This window comes from Thermobia domestica, chromosome 2, assembly GCF_964235325.1.
Source record: "Thermobia domestica chromosome 2, izTheDome1.hap1.1, whole genome shotgun sequence".
NCBI classification, from domain to species: domain Eukaryota; kingdom Metazoa; phylum Arthropoda; class Insecta; order Zygentoma; family Lepismatidae; genus Thermobia; species Thermobia domestica.
Genome location: NC_137455.1, coordinates 141,577,619 through 141,602,371, shown reverse-complemented (window position 1 = coordinate 141,602,371; position 24,753 = coordinate 141,577,619). Strand labels below are relative to the sequence as shown.

General features: G+C 36.2%; 1 protein-coding gene across 1 annotated transcript in view; it reads left to right on the top strand.

The window, feature by feature from the left end:
* The first annotated feature begins 10,674 nt into the window (after positions 1-10,674).
* Positions 10,675-24,753, top strand: part of LOC145675780 (DET1- and DDB1-associated protein 1) — a 33,419-nt gene continuing 19,340 nt past the window's right edge. Inside the window, exon 1 of the mRNA XM_081746477.1 lies at positions 10,675-10,801. Within this exon, the coding sequence (XP_081602603.1) occupies positions 10,799-10,801 (3 nt within the window). The 5' untranslated portion in view covers positions 10,675-10,798. The remainder of the gene's footprint in view (positions 10,802-24,753) is intronic.

Here is a 24,753-nt window from a genome sequence, read left to right as displayed (position 1 = left end):
TTTTCAAGTATCTACTTTTAGAAAAGTGAACAGAAATTATATATAAAGCTATGAGAAAAGAAATATAATGCGTCGACTTAATGTAACTTTCCTGGGCCAAGGATTATGTGAGTGCTAAAATATTTAATCTTATAGCTTCAAGGAGAGATGGTTCATTAATTTAAAATCACACCAATTGGCTGAAACAACCTGGTACGGAAAAATTGAATTGAGCTAACTTCTAAATATCACAGGGAGACGCTTTAATAAATATGCCCTACCCGTACTCTTTGGTATTCCCATTGCTGCAAACACAATCTTTCGATTTCTGCAAAATTTAAGGAACATGGTAAGTATTGGAAACTTCGTTCACGCTCCTTCGTGGCTAAGCGGTTAGCGTACGCGACTTTGGCGTAGGAGACCCGGGTTCGACTCCCGGCGGGAGCTCATGTGGTTCGGATTCCACGTTAATCGGTAGGTCCACGTCTCATATAGCCTCGCTGCTGAACGGGACGTTAAACCCAAAATCAACTCAACTCCACGTTAATCGGTAGGTCCACGTCTCATATAGCCTTGCTGCTGAACGGGACGTTAAACTCAAAATCAACTCAACTTCATTTAATCATTTTTTGAACGGTGAGGGGTGGATTGGAAGGGATGCATGACCAAGAAATTTACATTACTTCGTTGTATTTTTATCAGCTTATCATGAAACACGTTTTTATTTGACTCCTTTAATTGAAACGCACGGGTGTAGATTTTAAAATATCTCAGAAGAATCATGCACTGTACATATACCGGGCAAGGCAAACTAATGTTAATGATCCATTTTACTGAGATGAAAATAAACAAATATTACTCACATACATTGAACATTGAAATATTTCTTTCTAATTATAAATGTTCAATGTGCAATCCATGTACTACGTGACATATATCAATCTATAATAAAGATCCTGCGAAACTCTGTACGAAGGAGGATGTCAAAATGGTTTGAAACAGGGGCGTCATTTGGGGTTTGCAGGGGCAATTACCTGCATGAGTTTGAGAAGCACATGCTTTTAATGAATTGTATACAAATTTATTAATATAAAAAAAATGTAACTCTTATGTTAGTGGGTGATTTTTCACCCCCGACGAAATCTGGAATATCGCTACTGGTTTGAATGTGTATCGAGAAAATCTAATCATCAAGAAATATTATTATTATTAATAATAATAATATTAATACGTAATAAAGGAACACAGTAAAGCCGAAATACAGTAGTACAATGTTTTCAATGTAGAGTATTTGTTCTACCTGTAATGCGTGGCTCAAGATTAACGTCTGGTACAAGAAGGAGCCCCATTAATTACATGAACGTAGGCTACACAGCAGGAAGCACGGGGCTGACTTCATCGAGGGAGTCGAGGGACTCGAGGGAGTCCAAGGAGTCGAGGGACTCGAGGGAGTCGAGGGAGTAAAAATAATTAGTAGAGGGAGTCGAAGGACTAAAAACATTCAATCGAGGGAGTAAAAATATTCACACCAGGGAATAAAAATAATCACTCGAGGGAATCGAGGAAGTAAAAATATACACACGGACGAGTCGAGGGAGTAAAAATATTCACTCGAGGAAGTCGAGGGAGTAAAAATATTCACTCGAGGGAGTAAAAATACTCACACGAGGGAGTCGAGAGAGTAAAAATATTCACTCGAGGGAGTAAAAATATTCACTCGAGGGAGTCAAGGGAGTAAATATATTCACTCGAACGAGTCGAGGGAGTAAAAATATTCACTCGAGGGAGTCGAGGGAGTAAAAATATTCACTCGAGGAAGTCGAGGGAGTAAAATTTTTCACTCGAAGGAGTAAAAATATTCACTCGAGGGAGTCGAGGGAGAAAAATATTCACTCGAGGGAGTCGAGAGAGTAAAAATATTCACTCGAGGGAGTCGGGGAGTAAAGTATTCACTCGAGGGAGTAAAAATATTCACTCGAGGGAGTCGAGGGAGTAAAAATATTCACTCGAGGGAGTCGAGGGAGTAAAAATATTCACTCGAGGAAGTCGAGGGAGTAAAAAATTTCACTCGAAGGAGTAAAAATATTCACTCGAGGGAGTCGAGGGAGAAAAAATATTCACTCGAGGGAGTCGAGGGAGTAAAAATATTCACTCGAGGGAGTCGAGGAAGTAAAAATATTCACTCGAGGGAGTCGAGGGAGTAAAAATATTCACTCGAGGGAGTAAAAAATATTCAATCGAGGGAGTAAAAATATTCACTCGAGGGAGTCGAGGGAGTAAAAATATTCACTCGAGGGAGTCAAGGGAGTAAAAATAATCACTAGATGGAGTAAAAATATTCACTCAAGGGAGTCAAGGGAGTAAATATATTCACTCGAAAGAGTCGAGGGAGTAATAATATTCACTCGAGGGAGTCCAGGGAGTAAAAATATTCACTCGAGGGAGTCGAGGAGTAAAAATAATTACAAGAGAAAGTCGAAGGACTAAAAAGATTTAATCTAGGGAGTAAAAATATTCACACCAGGGAGTAAAAATAAACACTCGAGGGAGTCGAGGAAGTAAAAATATACACACGAACGAGACGAGGAAGTAAAAATATACACACGAACGAGACGAGGGAGTAAAAATATTCAATCGAGGGAGTCGAGGGAGTAAAAATATTCACTCGAACGAGTCGAGGGAGTAAAAATATTCACTCGTGGGAGTGGAGGGAGTAAAAATATTCACGCGAGGGAGTCGAGGGAGTAAAAATATTCACTCGAGGGAGCCGAGGGAGTAAAAATATTCACTCGAGGGAGTAAAAATATTCACTCGAGGGAGTCGAGGCAGTAAAATCATAATCAGTAACAATATAATCATAAAATATATCACCTCGACTAACTCGCTCAAAATGATATATTTATGTAATATTAAAAACAGAGAAAAAGGTAAAATTAAAATATAATTATTCAGACGTATAGAAAGAAAGGAAATCAAAACTTATCCATGCGTCTCTTCTACTGATGAATTTCATATTGTACGAGAGAATAGCAAACTGTCTAGAATATTAGAGACTACCCAGAAATAACTTGATCACTGCTGGTAATTATGTGCTAATAAAAGTTCAAGAAAAGAGAAGTAAAAAATGCAAAAATAAACAAAGCTTGGAAGATGAATTTAAAACTTAGTATTTTTAATAATGAAAACTTACCATGATTATAAATGAAGAGGGTAGTAACTTTTCTATATTAGATCAAAAAGTATATTTCGAACCCTCAAAACAAATAAACTTCGGTGGAAGAAGACGGTACTCAAACCACATGAAGCTTAATGAAAATTATAGTAATTTATATGGATCTGTCGTACAAATATTCTAAAAGGAAGAAATGACACACCAATGATAAGTTTTATACGCTCGACTATGTGAACTCAATATTCCAACTTCCTAGACTCCCTGGAGTGAAAACATTTACATGTTCAAGTTATTATTTTTACTCCCTCGATTCACTCGAGCCAATATGTTTACACTTTCGACCCCCTTGAATGAAAAATTTAAATATGTTGACTCCCTCGAGTGATTATTTTTATTCCCCCGATTCCCTCAAGTGATTTCTTTTACACCCTCGAAAGATTTCTTTTACTACCTCGTCTCCCTCGAGTGAATATTTTTACTCCCTCCAGAAAATATTTTTACTCCCTCGACTCCATCGAGTGTATGTTTTTACTCCCTCGACTCCCTCGTATGAATATTTTTACTCCCTCGACTCGTTCGAGTGTATATTTTTACTCCCTCGACTCCCTCGTGTGAATATTTTTACTCTTTCGACTCCCTCGAATGAATATTTTAACTCCCTCGACTCCGTCGATTGTATATTTTTACTCCCTCGACTCCCCAGAGTGAATATTTTTAATTCGTGGACTCTCTCAAGTGTATATTTTTACTTCCTCGACTCCCTCGAATGATTATTTTTACTCCCTCGAGTGAATATTTTTAGTCCCTCGACTCCCTCTAGTAATTATTTTTACTCCCTCGACTACCTCGAGTGAATATTTTACTCCCTCGACTCCCACGAGTGAATATTTTTACTCCCTTGACTCCCTCGATTGAATATTTTTACTCCGTCGACTCCCTCGAGTGAATATTTTTACTCCCTCGATTCCCTCGAGTGAATATTTTTACTGCCTCGACTTCCTCGAGTGAATATTTTTAGACCCTCGACTCCCTCTAGTAATTATTTTTACTCCCTTGAGTGAATATTTTTACTCCCTCGACTCCCTCGAGTGAATATTATTACTCCCTCCACTCCCTCGAGTGAATATATTTACTCCCTTGACTGCCTCGTGTGAATATTTTTACTCCGTCGACTCCCTCGAGTGAACATTTTTACTCCCTTGACTCCCTCGAGTGAATACCTTTACTCCGTCGACTCCCTCGAGTGAATATTTTTACTCCCTCGAGTGAATATTTTTACTCCCTCGAGTGAATATTTTTAGTCCCTCGACTCCCACTAGTAATTATTTTTACACCCTCGACTCCGCCGAGTGAATATTTTTACTCCCTCGACTCCCTCGAGTGAATATTTTTACTCCCTCGACTCCCTCGAGTGAATATTTTTACTCCCTCGACTCCCTTGAGTGAATATTTTTACTCCCTCGACTCCCTCGAGTGAACATTTTTACTCCCTTGACTCCCTCGAGTGAATACTTTTACTTCCTCGACTCCCTCGAGTGAATATTTTTACTCCCTCGACTCCCTCGAATGAATATTTTTTCCCTCGACTCCCTCGAGTGAATATTTTTGCTCGCTCGAGTGAATATTTTATCTCCCTCGACTCCCTCGAGTGAATATTTTTACTCCCTCAACTACCTCGAGTAAATATTTTTTCTCCCTCGACTCCCTCGAGTGAATATTTTTACTCCCTCGACTCCCTCGAATGAATATTTTTTCCCTCGACTCCCTCGAGTGAATATTTTTACTCGCTCGAGTGAATATTTTATCTCCCTCGACTCCCTGGAGTGAATATTTTTACTCCCTCGACTCCCTCGCGTGAATATTTTTACTCCCTCGAGTAAATATTTTTTCTCCCTCGAGTGAATATTTTTACTCCTTCGAGTGGAAATTTTTACTCCTTCGACTCCCTCGAGTGAATATTTTTAATCCCTCGACTCCCTGAAGTGAATATTTTTACTCCCTCGACTCCCTCGAGTCCCTCGAGTCCCTCGACTCCCTCGATGAAGTCAGACAGACTCGGAAGCACTGTTGCTACGTATATATACATTTTATTTTATTTTTTTAAATTTTCTTATATTTTAGAAATTGTGGACCTCAAGAGAGCGGGGCCCTAATCTATAGCTTGTTTAGCTTATACTTAAATCCGGCACTGTAAATAGTATACATATACAAGCTCGGATCCAAGGGTGGCTATAGAGGCTATAGCCCCCCCCCCCCCTGGACGCTCAGGTATACACTGCATAAAATGGGCTTCAATCCTGTTTACTCTGGATAAAGAGGTAAACTATGGTTTAGCTCCTTCCTTGATCATATCCTGGATCCGCCACTGTATGTGTGTGTGTGTGTGTGTGTGTGTGTGTGTGTGTGATATGTGTGTGTCTAGTACGTTGTACGATGGAAGCTGATGAAAGAGCTTTACACCATATTATTCTTGATTTCTTGACAGGTAAACAAAGAATATTTCGGGGATTAATCTATCCTAAAGATTATAATAATGTTTCTTATTTTTCTCTTGCATGTATATTATCAGTCCTGCAGGAAGTCTTCATTTCTTTCTTGGAATAGATAAACGAAGACTTTGGTTCGGCTTCTCCTTCACAAAAATCTTTGTCGAAAGATTGACTTTATCGCTACAAACACAAATTACTTCTTCTCATAGAAACCATCTACAAATGCACTGCTGAAACAGAAACCATCAACCAAAGAGGTCATAAATTTTGCCATTCCTCGTGTTTGAAGTTCCCGTTCTTCACAATGATTTCCTTCCTCCCGCCCCTGTTAAGAAGTTCAAAGTAGGTTTTCAAAAGGCTGGCTCCCGCTGAGAAGGAAAGTGGGATGAGTGAATGACTATAGTGCCATCTAGCAGTTAGACGGCCAAGTACGTGAACACGAAAAAAATCTGATTTTTGATTTCTGTAGATTCAATGATGAAGGATATAATTTCTCATCGATTGTGAAATGGATGTCTTTGGTAACAGCGAAAAAATAGTACAGTAGCGCACAAATACAATGATAGTACTCCATTCTCAAAAAAGTCCGAAGTTTTTAGCTCTTTTCCTTACTGTAAAAAAACAGAAGACTTTTCCCTCTAATTTTGATCATTTTCTTATGGGAATTTGGATTATAATTATCTGTATTTATAAGAAGAAAATATCACACACAGCGTTCAAATTACACCTTTAAAATGAGATGCATCATATTGAGTCAGCTATTGAGACATTTTTGCGAAAGAACGAAATGAAACCATGATTTGCCTAAAAAATTGTTGAGATCCCATGTTAAATTGAACACCAATATTCCGGCCGCTGTGGCGCACTCCTTCTCCCTCTTAAACGAAGTTACAAAATTCACACAATGTAACTTTACGTACGGTATATATATATAAAAGTATGAACATATTTTCTGACACACTGTTAAGGTAAATTTGTAAATAGTCTACAGCAGTTTATATACAGATATTCACCATATGTGCAGGACAGCCAACACCAACAATTGGTTTGTTTACGAATTCTAAAGAATACTGTAAACATTCTTGTTACCTTTCCTTGCTGCACCTACAAAGTAGCAATTGGTATTATCAGTACACAAACCTACGACTTTCCTTTCAATTTTGTAATCATGTAATGTTGGAAGAATATATGTGGACACAATGTTAGGCGTTTCATCAGATTGGTCTTGAAAATCGAGAAATTTAACTCGTATTCCACTCACAGGACGAAACTAGTGAACCAATAATGTAAACAGTTTCGTAGACTTATGATTTGAAAAATATGTATATATAGTAATATAATTTATTTCATCCAAAGTCTTTCTGAAGTTGCATATGGGCTAATAACATTTAATAGCTTCAGAGTTTATTCTTGCACATGAATACTAGGGTTCGAAGCATTTCTTGATGAGCTTAGAATTACAGTCTGTCGAACGAAATGACTGATTATGCATCACTCTATACACATTGATGCATCACTATGTGGAATGCAGAACATGCTTCTGCTGCCCCGAGCATTTCTCCCTTTTAACCGAAATCATCACTTTGAAAAACATGTATATAAATACCATTGCACTGAAAGCAGATGCGCTGACCACCGGTTTATGTTTTCTCGTTTTCACCTGTCGTTCTACGGGTACTTAAAGATTTTCCATTGTTGTCAATGGAAAACTGAGCTGAACGTTTCCCACAATGTATATCACTATCTGTCTTCGGTCTCTTAATAAATGGGTAGAGAGGGTGTAGTTCTCAATTTAGAACGCATTACTGTCTCACAAGTAAACCTTACGTTTGGGTGAATCGAGTTGCTGACTGAGACACATATGAGAAAGTAGTACTAAATGTGGTCAGTATTTCAGTGAAGTTGTAGGTGCGAAGCTCCAGGCGTTTAGGAGATACGGCTACCAGAACATCACATGGAAGTACAGAATAGTCTTCATACAGTTGGGGGTAAAAGCTCTGTAAGACCTCTTGTAACGATAAAAGGTGAATAACAAATATATGGGTATATATTAGGACTAGGGAGAAGTCATATAGTAAGGGTATACCTGACGGCGGCCATCTTGAAATCCGCCATTTTGAATTAAGGTTAAGTTTTTAAAATAGGAATAGGGTCATGTGATACATGATATAAGACGCAAATTTAATCAGAAGAACAATGGTGACGTTAATTTTGATTTACGCGCAATTGGTAAAAAGTTACAGGGAAATTAAATATTGTTGCAGCATATGTATTAGTCCTTTACCCCACCTTGTAAATTTTGTGTTAATGATAATAATTAAATAAAAAGCAGGTGGATAAATATTAGGTCTATGGTAAGAGTTGCCTTGATGGCGGCCATTTTGAATCAGACAAAAGTTTTAAACAATACGCATAACAGTGACACCTTATTAATAGAAAATTTTTACCATAAATCCAACGGTATAACCATTTTTGCTTTATCATTAACCAGTACAAAAGTAAATGGGAATAGAGTAATGCAATAGATGACTTCGGGCTAGAAGTTAATCAGAAATACAATGGTGACGTTACAATGTTAGTTGTTTGATGCTGTACTTGCACGTCATTTCGTTGTTTTTCTTGTATTCTGTTCACATCTATTTCTCGCTAGCTCTTGTCCTCACTGTACTATTGCTTACCTTGTCTGTGCCACGCACACACGACAACATCTCTCTTGTTTGTTGCTATGCTGATTTTTTTGTGAAAGGGTAAGGTTAATGGCTGTGTGTGTCAGGAAATGGTTTTATATTAATGTCTTTTGGTTTTGATTGTACTAATTGAGGACTTTTCTGGAAGAAAGACCCAAGTTCAATAATGACTCAATTCCACTTTGGTCATTTTTCCTTAAATTAGCAACTTGTTTATGCGATAACAAATGCCGGTTAATGATAAAGCAAAAAATGGTTATACCGTTGGATTTATGATAAAATTTTCTATTAATAAGGTGTCACTGTTATGCGTTTTGTTAAAAACCTTTGTCTGATTCAAAATGGCGGATTTGAACATGGCCGCCATCAAGGCAACTCTTACCATAGACCTAATATTTATCCACCTGCTTTTTATTTAATTATTATCATTAACACAAAATTTACAAGGTGGGGTAAAGGACTAATACATATGCTGCAACAATATTTAATTTCCTTGTAACTTTTTACAATTGCGCGTAAATCAAAATTAACGTCACCATTGTTCTTCTGATTAAATTTGCGCCTTAAATCATGTATCACATGACCCTATTCCTATTTTAAAAACTTAACCTTAATTCAAAATGGCGGATTTCAAGATGGCCGCCGTCAGGTATACCCTTACTATATGACTTCTCCCTAGCCCTAATATGTACCCATATATTTGTTATTCACCTTTTATCGTTACAAGAGGTCTTACAGAGCTTTTACCCCCAACTGTATGAAGACTATTCTGTACTTCCATGTAATGTTCTGGTAGCTGTATCTCCTAAACCCCTGGAGCTTTGCACCTACAACTTCACTGAAATACTGACCACATTTAGTACTACTTTCTCATATGTGTCTCAGTCAGCAACTCGATTCACCCAAACGTAAGGTTTACTTGTCAGAGGCATCTCGGAAAAAATACAATCACAATTAAATTATAAAGAATTCTCGCAAGCTGTATATCAGGCTCTAGCTGTTCACACTAATGTACTTAATCAACACTACTGAAGGAAGCAAAAATACGTCGCGCTGCAAGTCGCAAATGGGCGAATCAAATTAATTTCTATTATAATCAAATAATTTAATTTGTATTATAATTAATTAGACATGTAATTAATATTTGCGCTTGTGGCTTATTTTTATGAACGTACAGTGAAACTTCGTGGAGGGCTAAAGACTTTTAAAATCGATTTTCGAAAAGATGGATTATTTTAAGGAATGAGTGAAAATTAGGACCAGCACGAGAGAACTTCTACTTAACTTGATTAGCATCACTGTCCTGAACTTGAAACCTGTCCTACCTTATCGATATCTTAAGAAGACTATCTTAGTAAAAACAATGTATTGCATAAAAATGATTTGTTAGTTGTTCTTCCCTAAGAACAATGTTGAGGAGCGTTGACAAACGCAGCAGTTCATCATTCAGAAGAAAAGCGCCTGCGATTCAATACTGCAAATAAATTAAGTCAGGACATTTTTTAAAAGAAGGACATTTCTCGATTTTCTAGACGTCTTCGAAACACGCAGGACAGCTCTTTGAAAAACAGTGCTGTACTGCGAAAATCAGTACGTTTGGTCACCATATAGGTGGTATGATAATATAAAGGTGTGATGGAATCACTGCATTTCTGATAACTTAACAAACTAAACCTGTTCTCGATTAAAGAAAATAGTTTTTCACAAACTATTCTGTAAACATGGAAGATAAAAATTTAATGATAATTCACCAAGAAATTGAAAAAAAGTAATACAGGACATACATAAATTTTATTTTATATTATTATTAGGGTCTATTATTATTATTATTTAGAAGAACGTGAGAAATTTAGATGCAAAATGAGATTTTCCTCTCTCTCAAGATGAGATTTTAAAATGTTTCAGCGGCTGCGGTGTTGTTTTGAAACTTTCTATTTTTATACAGCGATATATTGAAATATTTTACTTTGTGAAATAATATATAAGATGTTTTGTACTGGGAGAGATTTTGTCTAGCGAAATTTTGGCTAGCCAAGATTTTGAGTCGCGTGGTTTTGAACTGCGAGATTTTGGCCACCGAGGTTTTGTGTTCAAACGCTTTTAAAAAGCTATTTAAAATCAGGGTCGGAGAATTTGTCAAGTTCCATCGTCTATTATTTCTTTTTATGATGTGATAATCATCGTCTATTCTTTTTATGATGTGATAATCCAGTGAATGAATTTTTAAAATTCTAGAATATCGTTAATTGAAGATGTGTTGAAGATTTTAATGAATGTTGGCGAAATCGACGGGTAGGCAGAAGGAAGGAAAAGAAAATATGTAATTTAAAAAAATCTTTGATTATGAAACTGGTATAGGTCAAAATGGGATATTAGTGACTGCAACACTGCTCGTTGTGTTTTCGTTTGTCATATGTTTTGAAGCTTTCAATCATCTGTTCAGTGTGACGTTTCTCTACCAATCGTCCATCATGGTAAGTTTTAAGATGTAATTTATTATTAATGTTTAGAAAATGCACTAAATATATCAATGTAACACATGAAAGATTTTGTGATAAGCATATCTCGTTTCTTATTAGCTAGATGTGCTATAAAATCCACCGTAATATATTGGATAGCCTAGATTCTACAACCAATGTGCTATTCATCAGTGTATTCTTACGATTTTGTTCTAGTCGATCATTGGTTTGTGTGGGATGTAGGCTATATGAAGAATTCTAGTATATTGTAGTTGATTGATAGAAAGGGACACTCATACCTTAGCTGAACGCGAGGATATTGATAAGCATTTACTAATAATATGTGAAATTGAAATGTCTCATGTAATTAAGATTGACAAACTTGAGGTGTGGCAAGGGGGAGGGGATGGTGCATGTATATTAACGTAATTTTGTAACAGTAGCTTCGAACTTGAATACATGGTTTTCATTTATAATATTAATATTCTGTAGAACAGGGAGAAGGTTGCGAATTAAATAACAAGTACGATTTAAAGTCATCACAGAGAAATATATTAATAAGTAACTAATATTTACTAACAGTTACTTTAACTGAGTATATTCTTACAGAAAGTGATCACAAATGTGATTGAGTTAATCTTAAGTGCCATTCTAGACTATTTACTCATTTTATGCTTATTTATTTCTGTTCTAAGATAATATTCAATGTACAAATGCTTGCTATTTTCCGAAATTAACTGCCATGCTGGTCAACTTTTGGCATACTATATTTTGGTAAATTTACAGGTAAAATTCAATACTCTACCCGAAAAGACACTTACAAGGAACAAATTTCTAGAATTGACGACACAATTAAATGCAAAATAATACAGTTTTATTGTATGGTTACGAGTCTAAATTTATTACAAATGTTTTACGAGAAATAAAATAAGTGAGTGCATGCGAAGGAAGACGATTAGATATCATTTTCGACATTAGTGTTGTATCGCCGGTCCAATTTGAAAATCGAAAATAAGTACAAAAATGCACTGCATTCGATTATGTTTGGTTGGATTACAACAAGCTACAAAACATTAGGAGTGCAGTATTACTATACGGATCCATAGTATAAGTAGTAGTAGTAGGAACGGGTTAGAAGCCCCGCAGGGATTGGTTGGGTTCTATTCTCGAAATGGGCAAATTGAAGACGTCCAAATTTTTCTGTACATTTTACAATCTATGGATCCGTATAGTAAAACAAGTTTACGGCAAGGTTCTAGAACACAGGTCCCCCTTCCCGTTTAGCTGTAACAAAGACCGAAAACAACATGCCCTGCGGGGCTCTAACCCGCCTTCACTCGCTGACGCTCGCTCGGCAATACTATTTGAATTAAATATTAAACTTGGCTATAGAAAGGACCTAACCTATATGGGGGGACCTGTGTTCTAGAACCTTCCCCAAGTTTACCTCTCCGCAAAACAATCCATCCGCCTCCACATACAATGCCGTTTACAACATCAAAAACAACCACTACTACTCACCTTACCTGACTTTCACTCATCCGTCCTCACAAACTTAATTAAATTCTCCAATTCACCCGGTAAATTTAAAAATGGGTCTGGTTATACAGCACTTAACTCCCATTTTCCACCGGCAGTGTATTTCTGCTTGCCAAAAACAATTTATTTTCACTATCCTAACTTACACGTATAGCCACCGTCGGTGACGCGCCTGCTCCCTTGGGACGCACCCCGTCACCAGATTCGCTCTTCTCTGATTCGCTTAGATAGCACTCGTGCTTTTGTGGCCACCGAGTGCAGGTTGGTTTGTGCTTTTTGCACAGTACTTTTACCGTATTTGTACAGGTATTTATACGGAAATAGTAGAAGAATTGTAATTTTTCCACAGTTACTTCTGGTGGCCTCCTTGAATTTTGTCTATACCAAGTGAGATATTTGCATGTTGCCAGCGCAAATCATTTAGGGGACAATGAGAAGGAAATTAGTGAAAGAATTGTAATTTTTCAACAATTATTTCGAGTGGTGTGCCGAAAGTAAACCTGCACGTTGTATGTTTACAAGTGTAGAGTTACTAGTGCAAATTCATTGCATGTGCTTTACGACGGATAGAGTAAATTAGTCATATAAAAGATGGCTGTATTAGATACTGTTTTCCGCTGGTGGTGTATGTCTACAGAGTGTACAGAAGGATGTATTTTATGTTTTCAAGTGGAACGTTACTAGCGTGAAACCACAGCAAGTGCTTTTGAAACTCGTATCATTGCCAAAATCCTCTTGATTTCACTACCCTCGCATACGCGTACACACCATCGCTGACGCGCCTGCTCCTTTCGGACACGCCCCGGCGTTATCGCACTGTCCACAAGTTTCGCCCTGCCTTGACTCGGTTAGATAGGATTCGCGTACTTTATGTGCCACCTAGAACAAGTTGTTTTATGTTTTTGCACTGTAGTGTCTATGCTATGCGACCGTACGTCGTATTTATATGTAAAGTATGAATGAATATTACTTTTTAAACAGTTTCTTTTAATGCCCCTCTTGAATTTTATCTATGGTAAATAGAGTAATGTGTCGCCCAGCGCAGATCTTTCGAAAAGCAATGAGAAGGAAATTAATGAAAGAATTATAATTTTTCAACAATTAGCCCTACTTCGAGTGGTGTGTCAAAACTTAACCTGCACGTTAACGGTGTTAGTTGTAGGCATGCAATTAAATTTCTCGTTACCGGTACATAGATTTCTAGCGTGTATACTATACAATACATGGTCCAACTGCGCATCGATAAGCAGGACTGCTTTAAAAGGGTAGAGTAGAATAGAATAGGAGCGGATCTGGTGGGGTCGGGTCGAGTTAGCTTGGGGTTAGGGACGTGTATAATCCATTTTGCTAAATTTAATCGAGTGTAATTTTTCGTGTCTGCGTAAAGATATCAACTGAAGCAGAGATTTAAAGTTCAGCATTAAGCAAATGCTTTCGTAATTTATGTTTCATAGTGAACCAGTGTTAACGTAGTTGTCCTATAGATATAAGCACATTCTGTTTAGAATGTTGGTAGATGTATTCAGCGTTTGGTTCATCTTTCCGAATAGTACAAGTTGTGGTTTATTCTTCACTGTTTACCATGTGTATCTAGCCTGTGACAAGGCGATGTATCTAAATCTGCTGTTAAATGTTTCATGAAGTGGTTTAACTTCTGTTTTCGATTTTGTATTAAACTTTTGATATCATTTTAGGTTAAGTTGGCTTGCCTCATAAAAAACGTATAGGGGGCATTAACAGGAATGTCTTCCATACTACCGATAGGTGGGTCACTTCAGTTATACTCCTAAAGTTTATCTTAAGAGGGAGGGATAACAAAAGGGTTACTTGACTTCGTGTATCTACTTAATCATGTGATTGAGGTCGTACATATGGGACACTATACTATATTCTGAATATTTGCTTGGATTAAATGCCGGAAAGTAGGTGCAGGAAACTTTAACCTAAGGCTTAACTTTTTGCACCTACTCTGCGACACAATGGATAAATTGCTTATGGTATAGTCCAGATCAATTCAAACAGACAAAGAAAAAAAACTTTACCTTGATAGTCTCAGATGTTACTGAATTTCACAGATGTTAAAGTTCAGTTTTTTTAATGTTCTACATACAGGCCACGGGTTAACTTGACGGTGCCCGCTCCAGTTGATATCCTTATGCAGAGCCTATAATTACACACTATTATTGATTTTAACGAAATGGATTCAAACTTCCCTAACCCTAAGCTAACTCGACTATGCCCTTTTAAAGCAGTCCTACTTATCAATGCACAGCTGGAGTGTGTATTGTAAAGTTTACTCCAGGCGCCATTTCTCCGTCCAAATTTCGGCAAAATATTAAAATGCTCGATCTTGGGAACAGTTCGAAGTATTTTGTTTTATTTGAAACATAGTAGTTTACTGACTAAAATGATATCCAAGTAGTCCTGTAGCCTTCTGAATTAAATAATAATAATAATAAAATATTTAATGCCTATCCAAAAAAGGAAAAAAAAAAAGATTTTGTGACAACTGTTCAGTACTATACAGTAATATGGTACATGTTCTGAAAAGGAGAATTTCCTTTTTGGGTTGAACAGGATTTATAAACATTTGAAAATTTTACCATACGTTAAGCCAGTTATCCTTATCACATTCTCACATTTTGGTCTTGTAAAATCAAAATCTGGTGTTATTTGATATATAACATTTTAATTCTGCATAAAGATATGTAATATATACAACTTTCAAGCATTTTAATACTTCCATAATATATATGCGTGTTCTAAAACATATTAACGTTCCAAAGCATACCAAGAAGTGAAATTATTAATTCAATGAACTAAAAATGTGTTCAACTCATAGAGTTATAAAATAACCCTAGACGTACAATCGGAGATAATGGGAGAATACCTACGATGATGATGATGTATCAAAGACTCAGTTTGATACGTACTATTTTATGCAGAATGATTAATTCATAGACATATTTTATCTAAATCAATGGGAGTAAAAGAAAATGATAGCAAAGATATAGCACATCGATGCGTCATATTATGGTTTCAATCACTTTGTATGTCTGTGAATATTAAAAATGTACTAATTGCTTTAATATTAAACAATGATTGCTGTATTAAACATATTTATTCCGTTCTGCAACCATACATTCTATGCCCTGCGTACTTCCCTGACTGTCACTAATCTTTAGTAGATATGTTATCAATTGCTTTGAAGTTTTCTAAAGAATTATACATCTCCCTCATATATGATTAAAATAATTTGAACTTTAGCTTTTAAGGCAATTGATCAAGATCGCTGTTGTTCAAGGAACCAGTAAGTGGGCTACGACAACAGCGTTGATTTTACACTTTAAGATACTTTTGTAAATCCGATATCTAAAGATAATGTGTAACTGGAGCATGAAACGATGTATCGTATTCTCTCTCAAATTTCTGTATATAGCGATAGCCGCACAAAAAGTTGATAGTTTCTTCCTCCAAACAAATGTCACTCATAATATACAATGTCATGCATGCGCACTTTTGCCATACATCAGTACGGTTTGCCATACGAAAGGGCAACGCGATTACAGCGTCAGTTGAGCCTCTAATGGTTATTTTATAACTAGTTCAACTGCGTCAGTATCTTCCTTTGATACTGAGTAGTGATGCCTTTCTGTTAAACTAATAGGAACTGAGATACCCACAACCTTTAAAACATCGTGACTTGCAAGTGAGCACTGATGGTGACGTTACTGTCATGCAGATAGCAATCTATATCCAGCAGCTGGTCCATGTAGTAGCATTATGTTTATGATTATTTCATTTAACTCACAATTGATATCTATAATCTGTGCAAGACATGTCACAGTCATTCACACAGGCACAAACATCCCTCTTTGTAGGTTGTGAATCTGAATACTCTCCTGCCGTTTATGACATCTTGATTAGAGAAATTGCATGTTTCTTTCTTGCTCTTTAAGGTTCGTGCAAAGTAAGTTCGGTAGTTATTTTGAATCATTCTTTTATTTTCTTGCTGGCGCAATTCTTCAACCTCCTCTTCAGGCAATAGGAGTCAATGTATATGACTTTACAATCCTTGTAAATCCTCAGCATTCTGAATTGCAGCTGTATTTGGGCTGGATAGATTATGTTTTATACTGTGGTATTTCAACAAACCTCCCACACCGCCGCAAGGTTCCTTCCCATAATCAGCAACACTATATCCACTTCATTGGCGCAAGCGACTTCGTCAATTCAAATAGTTGGTAACGATTTTTGAAGTGGTTAGGTCCACCATCAGAGATAATAATCTTTTTTGTCCGTGATTGCAGTTGTTTAGGAATTTTGCTTATTGTCAACAATGCATATGCTGAGCCATGTCCTCTAACTTCAACACTTGTAGTCCTGTTTTGGAAATAAGTGACTCCTGTAAAATTTGAAACTTAATTATTACTTCAGTAATACCTTGTACTTCTTTTGGCAGAGTCCAGACCAGGTGTCAGTAAAATCACACTAAACATAGTTATTAAGCCCCTGCACGTCGCTTCTCTTTTGCAATGTGTTATTGTTGAAATTTCCTCAGTTGTTGATGTGTTACTGCTTTCACTGTCCGTCTCTCAAGTCCATTAATGAAGGTATCAATGGAAATGATAGTGTTTTAATAAATTTATTTCCTAATGAGTTAATTTTCCTCCCATCTTGCATACGTAACCAAAGAGTCATCTGATTGTTTTCCAGTCCAAGTATCTGTAAGGCGAGTCCTCCTTTTCCAGGCCAGTCACCACGTCCCTGAAACAAACGGGTTTCACGTTGTACACTTCTGGTCACGGAAACCTAGGCTACTTTCTAGACTAAGTCTGAAAAAAATGACCCTAGATCCTTACGAATTCCCTTTAGGTCGATCGGTTTCTCTGAATTTTTGTCACAGTCAGAGGTGGAAATTGAACGATAATATTGCAGTGTGCAATGAAAATTTCGTTGTAGAAATAGCTACATACAGGAAGTTACGGAAATTTGAAGTCGCAAATCTGATACATCTAAATTTTTAGTCTAGAACGATTTAAAAAGCGATGGAAGTAAGGTAAATATCATAACTACAGATAGATTACAATGATTAACCATCTGCTTCACGCGATTTACCAGTTGCGTCGTTGCCAGTTTTCCCAAAACATACCTTTGTTGTTAGCGAAAACCCATCGAATTCAATGGGGAAAAAGGAAGAATATTTAAAACATTCTGATGTTTTCTAGTATAACATGTGATTCATCCGACCTATCTTTTGCATAAGATGTTAAGAGAATCTAATGTTTGTACATGGGTTAAGGATTTCAAGAAACCAAGAAAAATCAGATGTATGAGGTCCCTAGAATTTGTGGTGGACAAACACTATGAGTGGTGTTCTCTGGGAGTTCTCTCGTTTTTTTCTTCCCACTTTCATCATTCGTCTCCATTATCCTCGGAACATAATCGTAAGACATTAAAACTAAAAAAAAAAAAAAAAAAAATCTAGTTTTAGATTAGACCCTCCCCTCCCCCCCAAAAAAACTATTTAGAGCTAAATTTCATTTAAAATTCTACCTTTTGCCAGGAAGAGAAATCTGAATATTTAAAATACAAAAATACTACTTATGTTTTACTAAATAACCCGTACGAATTTTATATTAATAGTACCCGACAACTGAAAGAAAGTTAGAATTAATGTAACAGCATTCCTTACTAGCATTTCAGTAGTTTATTTATCTTTACGTCATTTCGCATATAGTAACAATTCCACGCAACAATAAAAACAAATTAGAAATGTTGCACTTTTGCTTTTCTAAGGTATACCAATATTGAACTAAAGTTCATAGTTGCATTTATGTTTAACAGCTACCTTTATTTGTTTATTTGTCTTATACTAATGTATCTACATCATAATTTCTGTATGTTGCACAACTTAGTGCAGTGCATGTTTCTGTATGAATCCAAAATGTAACTTCCTGTGTGGATCGGCATTGAAACCGAAAGTTGTAGTGAATTTCTCTCGCTTCCAGTTTTAGTAGAGAGTAAAAGGATATTCATTAAATGTTTTCTTGGGACGCTTAATCGATCGCAGAAAACAGGTTCTCGATATCCATTACCATTTTTGTTCTATATGATCAACATAAAAGCTGGTAATGTTTTATTTCTGTCATGCCCGGCTTGAATAATGCCTCCATAAGCGAAACTCGATTTCTAACCTTTGATCTGCATACTAACCAAATTTAGTTGTGATCCATTAAATGGTCTTTGAGATTTTTTTGGTTTCTCGAACAGACGGACTGGCAGGCTAAATATATAACGGAATTCTTGTAAACCAATCTCCTAACAAGCTTTGTTCGTAATTATAGTACAAAAAGAATATATATTTCTCCTCATGAACATTCGAAAAAATTCTATAGGGGGAAAAAGGTATACCTACCAAGAATAAAAATTTTCTTCTTCAAGGAGGCATATACCTTAGTTAGGGGGAAATTCTTGACATACCCCCCCCTTTCCCCGTCAGATCGTACACGGTGAAGAGTAAACTCTTTAGCCCATATTAGTAACAGTTTAGTAGCGTCTATGTACTCTTAAAACGAAAGATACTTAAGAAAAAAATACTCAGGTTATTCGTTTCCTTAGTGTTTGGAAAATAGCAGATACAAACGGTGAATAGCGTGACTTTTCCTGAAGAAAGAAGGAAGAAGATGAATCATAAATTCAGAAACTGAAAAACCAAGAACAGTGAAAAAGTTTTTTTTTTTTTTTTTAAATAGAAAAAGGTTAATAAAAGCAACCAGCTTCAAAGATTTTGAATCCCAACATGAAGAAGGAACTTAACACGCACAGTCATTGAAACAAATGTAGGACTGCCTTTCAGTTGTATTGATAGTTAAGGAACTCCTTAGCAACCCTCTTTGCTTTTTACTCTTTTTTTGGTCGAAAAGCGTATGTATGTTCTGTAACTACAAAAAGTTTTCTGCATTTGCCAGGGTACTGTTTTGTTCGGATAGTAACACTGTATCACTGTATTAAGTAATAATATAGTAGCTGAATATTTTAAAGAACAATGAACAAAGTGTGTTGAAAATGCTTCGAGTGCGTTGTTGCCAAACTGTCAATTTAAAGGGACAGAAAAATTCAAGTGGGTAAATATATTTGGTCTAGGAATTAAATCGTGCGGTTGGTACGCACACATTGAAGCTGTAGTACAAACACAAAATACACAAATACCTTAAGGAAAATATTGTCCATCGCTAGCCACCACTTTCGCCCATCTGTCAGGCAATGTACGGATTCCGTGGCGAAAGAAGCCCTCATCCTTGGAAGCGATCCAGTCAGAGACCCATGTTTCGATATCTTCTGAAGAAGTAAACCACTGTCCAATCAAATCGTTGTTCATGCAATCGAACAAGTAGTAGTCCGAAGGAGCAACGTCTGGTGAATACGGCGGGTGGGGTAAAACTTCCCATCCGACATTTTCTAAATAGGTTTTGACCGGTTTTGCGACATGTGGGCGAGCGTTATCATGTTGAACAATAAGTTTATCATGTCTGTTCTCCCATTCTGGTCGTGTTCTGGCCAGAGCTTGCTTCAAACGCATTAATTGTCGTCGATAACGTTCTCCATTCATAGTTTCACCGGTTGCAGCAGCTCATAGTACACCACACCTTTCATATCCCACCATATGCACAGCATAACCTTTGCACAGTGAATATCTCGTTTTGGTTGTGATGGACCTGGTTCACCTGGTTTCACCCAGGCCTTTTTTCGTTTAGGGTTCTCGTAATGGATCCACTTCTCATCACCCGTAATAATTCGATGCAGAAACCCCTTTCTGCTCTGTCGTTGAAGCAGCAATTCGCAAATGGTTTTTCGTCTTTCAACGTCTCTGTCTTTCAATTCATGTGGAACCCAATGTGACATCTTTTGAATCATTCCCATGGCTTTCAAGCGTTTGGAGACTGTTGTTTGATCAACGTCTAATGCTGCTGCAAGTTGTTCCTGCGTTTGACACGAATCCTGCTCGAGCAATGCTGTCAATTCTTCGTCTTGAAATTTTTTTGGCTGTCCAGCTCGCTCTTGGTCTGCCAAGCCGAAATCACCACTTCTAAACCGTGCAAACCACTTCTGACACGTTCGCTCAGCTAGAGCATGGTCACCATACACTTCCACCAAAATACGATGACTTTCAGTCGCACTTTTCTGCATGTTAAAGTAATGCAGCAGGACACCCCGCAAAAACACTTTATCAGGCACAAATTGCGCCATGTTCACTTAACTACAAACTCTTGTTGTTGACGCTTTAATCCACTGCCCTATACTACGAACGATACGCGATGACAGGGGTTTGCAACACATGTGTGGATACACGGAACTGTGGGACGCTCCGTTCGTTGCGCCATCTCTTGTCCACCCGCACGAATTAATTCCTAGACCAAATATTATATATATCAACTTCATATATGACCAATCAATAGAGGTAAGTTATACAACCTTTCGTAATTGCCGATTTTTTAGTTTAACGTCACACCATTATTCTCTGAGGCTAAGGTAAACTGTGATGATGATGATGAACGCAATAGTGGAATTAAGAAAGTGAGATGAGACGTGAGAAAGCAGGTATACAGTGTTGTCCACTATAAGTTGCATTTGGTGGAATAATTTTCTTCTTCTTCATTGTATTATTATTATTTATGACAACTTACACAAACGTAGTTTTTATTCGACATTTTGGTTTTACTAATGATGGTGAGCATTAAGTGAAATTCACACTGAATGTTGCAAACTATTAACAACGCACGAGATAAAACCTTTTAATAAAATACATGTTTTTTCGAAAACTGTGGTGATATGGGGAAAATTGTACTTCATGTGATGTGATGTTTACAATCATTAATGAATACCAAATATCAATTAAAACCCATGTAGTGTCGTTTGGAAACAAATAAAAGATCTACCAAGTTGGCACCACTCCAACCAAATTGCATCGCCCTTACGCACATAAAAATCATCATATTGATATAAATCAACTCTCAGAACTTCATCATAACTTTAACGCATAGTTTCTGATTTAACGCGAAATATATATTTTATTTTCCATTGTCGTGAGGTGATTTTGGGTCCCGATTTGGAAACCCTGTAACTCAGAAACGAAGCGAAATTCGACTCATGTTTATAGGAACTTTTCTACTTGATTTGGTGTCAGGATTCATCTCTCAAAGTGTTCATAGTGCTTTTCAAGTCGCCTTGTGTATAGGACCTAAATGCCCATAGGGAATATTTACATTCCAATAAAAAAAAAAAAAAAAAATGAATTTTCAGTTATTAATTGCGAACGTTAGGGGCTGCAGCCGCATGAACGGTTAACAGATATTAAATACTTAGGTACTTCTCCAATAGTTGTAAAAAATTCAGACTTTAGAGGTGGGTTTTTTCAGGAAATGGCGGCCAAACATGGCGTCTTAATGAAATTTTCAGCTTTTCATTATGGTATAACGGATGTAATAATCAGAAACGCAAGTCCGTTACATTTTCAAGAGACTTTATCGAATAGATTTCGATGGTAGAAGCAGATGGTTGATATAGCTCGTGAGGAAGGAAATAAAAATGTTTGAAATTAGCAAAATTTTCACCGAAGTTGGCATCATTGCGAGTGAATTGTGCAATTCCTATTGGACCAACAGACGAATTTTTTCCTTCCACCGAAACACACTACTTTATAATCTTCCTGCTATTGCGATTATGTTACTAAGTACACTCGTTTCTCTGCAATAAAAATATTAATTTGACATGTTTTTCAGCTTTTCGAGCAATCCGAGAGGAGGGCAGCCATTTTGGAAGGCTGTATATGGAAGGAAAATTTTTTTCAGGAAAAAGAAAAGATACAGGTTTAATAATAGTGTATGTAAATCCCATATAAAAAAAAAAAATGAATGAAATCTGAGACTATGATGGGGACCAATTTTGTTTTGCCTGGATCATTTGAAATGGAATCGGTCATATTCTATATTCATTAATAAGTACTTAACCCCAAAGCACCAAAGCTCTCCTCGCTTATCTAATGACTAGCACGTATGCATTTGGTACACGTGATCCCAGGTTCGATTCCCAGTAAGAGACCTCAAAAATTTAATTTCACTATCATTCACATTCATTTATTATCCGTCTCTTTTAGCCTAAAGGACATAATCGTGCGATGTTTAACTTAAAATATATATATATATATTTCCAAAAGTACTAAAAAATATTTTTTTTAACATTTCAGCAAAATGTTATTGCCCTCCTCAGAACACATCTAACGTTGTCTGTAGAGCTACATTCCATTATAATTAGCTTACCTTAAATAATATCTACTAATCTTTTGTGAACAATTCAGACCCCACTGGACACTTTTTCAACACCTGCTACGGCTACAATAACGTTGTTGTGCTGTAAAACATTAGAAATGAGTAAAGTTTGTAGCTGTAGCAGGTGTTGAAGAAGGACCCAGCTAGGTCCGAAATTATTCACAAGGATTAACAGACATTATTTGCGAGATACAAATGTAAGTTAATTATAATTCATTGGCATGTATCGCATAGCATCCATCAGCAAGTATATCCGTTTAGTTTTCTGGAAACATATATGCTGAAGAAGGCAATAACATTTATTTACTGAAATGATCACAAATAGATAATTATCGATGCTTTTGGGGTAAGTACTTTTTAATGACAATGGTAGTGGTCATTATTTTTTAGTTTTGATTTGATTTTGAGTTTTGAAGTCCCTTTTAGCAGCGACGCTATATGAGACTTGGACTACAGCTTAACGTGGGATCCGTACCACATGAACTCCGGCCGGGATTTTTTTTTTTTTTCATAGTGCCACTGGTCGCTTAAGTTGCAATAAATAAACTATATAAGTAATTACTTATTGAGCGTACGGAACACATTATAATACCTCAAATTACTCACCTAGTAATATTTATCGTCAATCTTTCCTCCCAATATTTCGAGTGAGACACTCGTGCACTTTTTTACGTTCTTTTTCACAGCACGGTCTCCACTTTGTGTGGGCATGTATGTCTTATTTATTAATGCTGCGTAAATTTTATTGGTACTTATGATGGTTTACCTTTCTCAATGTATAGATTGCTCTTATTATCTTTCTATTTAACAATATATGTGTGTATGTCCTAGTGTCTGTACTGATGTAACTATTACATTCACACGAATGTAACGATTAATTTGGAAGGAAAACTTAAAACACTAATTAAAAAAAGGATATCAGTATATAAGTTAGTGCACTAACATTAGGACATACTATATATTGTTATAAGTAATAAAATAATAAGAGCAACCTATCACGTATTCGAAAAGGTAGGCAATCGTAAGCATCGACAAAATTTAAGCAAAATTCATATATTACTACTGTTAAGACATAATATATGACAGTCTTGTTGTCGGAAAGGACTTGATGAATGTCACATTCGAAATATTGACAGAAATATTACTAGGTCAGTAATTTGAGATAGTTTCAATTTTACTTACCATCACGTTCCTTTTTAACTTCAAACAACTGGTTTCTTCTAAATATTTCGAAATTAATTTATATATTTTCAGTAGGTTGTTTTGCTCCGTAATATGAAGGAATTAAGTTACATTTTATATTGTTTGATTTCAGGTGGATTATGTGATTTTATAAATAAATAAAAATAATTATTCTCTTAAGTACCTTTCTTCAATTTCGTAAACGTAATTCCTTGTCAAAACAAAGATGACGTTAACCTGTTACATAAAATCTAATAAGATGCACGAGATTTTAACTCATATCCTAGTTTATTAAATTCTTGTTGTAGACAAAATTATACTATGGATATCTATTAATAGTAAATATAAATTTTCATATATTAAAACATTAAAAAAAAAAAGCGAACGGTTTCGAGACACTTTTTCCCCTCTTCCTCAGAACATTTTATACAGAAAGGTACCTTATCTCTACCTTTCCCAATGCATATAGATTACTTTTATTATCTTACTATATAACTATTTAAAAAAAAAAGTGAAGTAAATGTTGCTTCAAGATTCTGAATTGAATGTTTGTTATTTGTGATCTTACAGAGAACTGCATATCAAGGTACTTTTTCATCACCAATAAATAGGAAGAGAAGGAAATCAAGCTTCCAGACTTACCCCGTCACTTTTATTCTATGAGATGGATAAGCGAAGAGAATTTCATACATCATGTCTTTTATGTAGCAACAGAATTTCTTTAGACGCGCTGAGGAAGAGGAGGCATGACTAGAAACCGTTTGCAGATTTTTTCTGCTAAACTATTTGTAATTAGATTAATAAATAAAATTGTACCTTAAATTTTATAGTATGTAGTATGTGAGAGAGTATGTAGTAATAAGTATCGTATCAATCGTGTAGAATTAGAAACTATCTGTAAAGCATTTTTATTTTGTA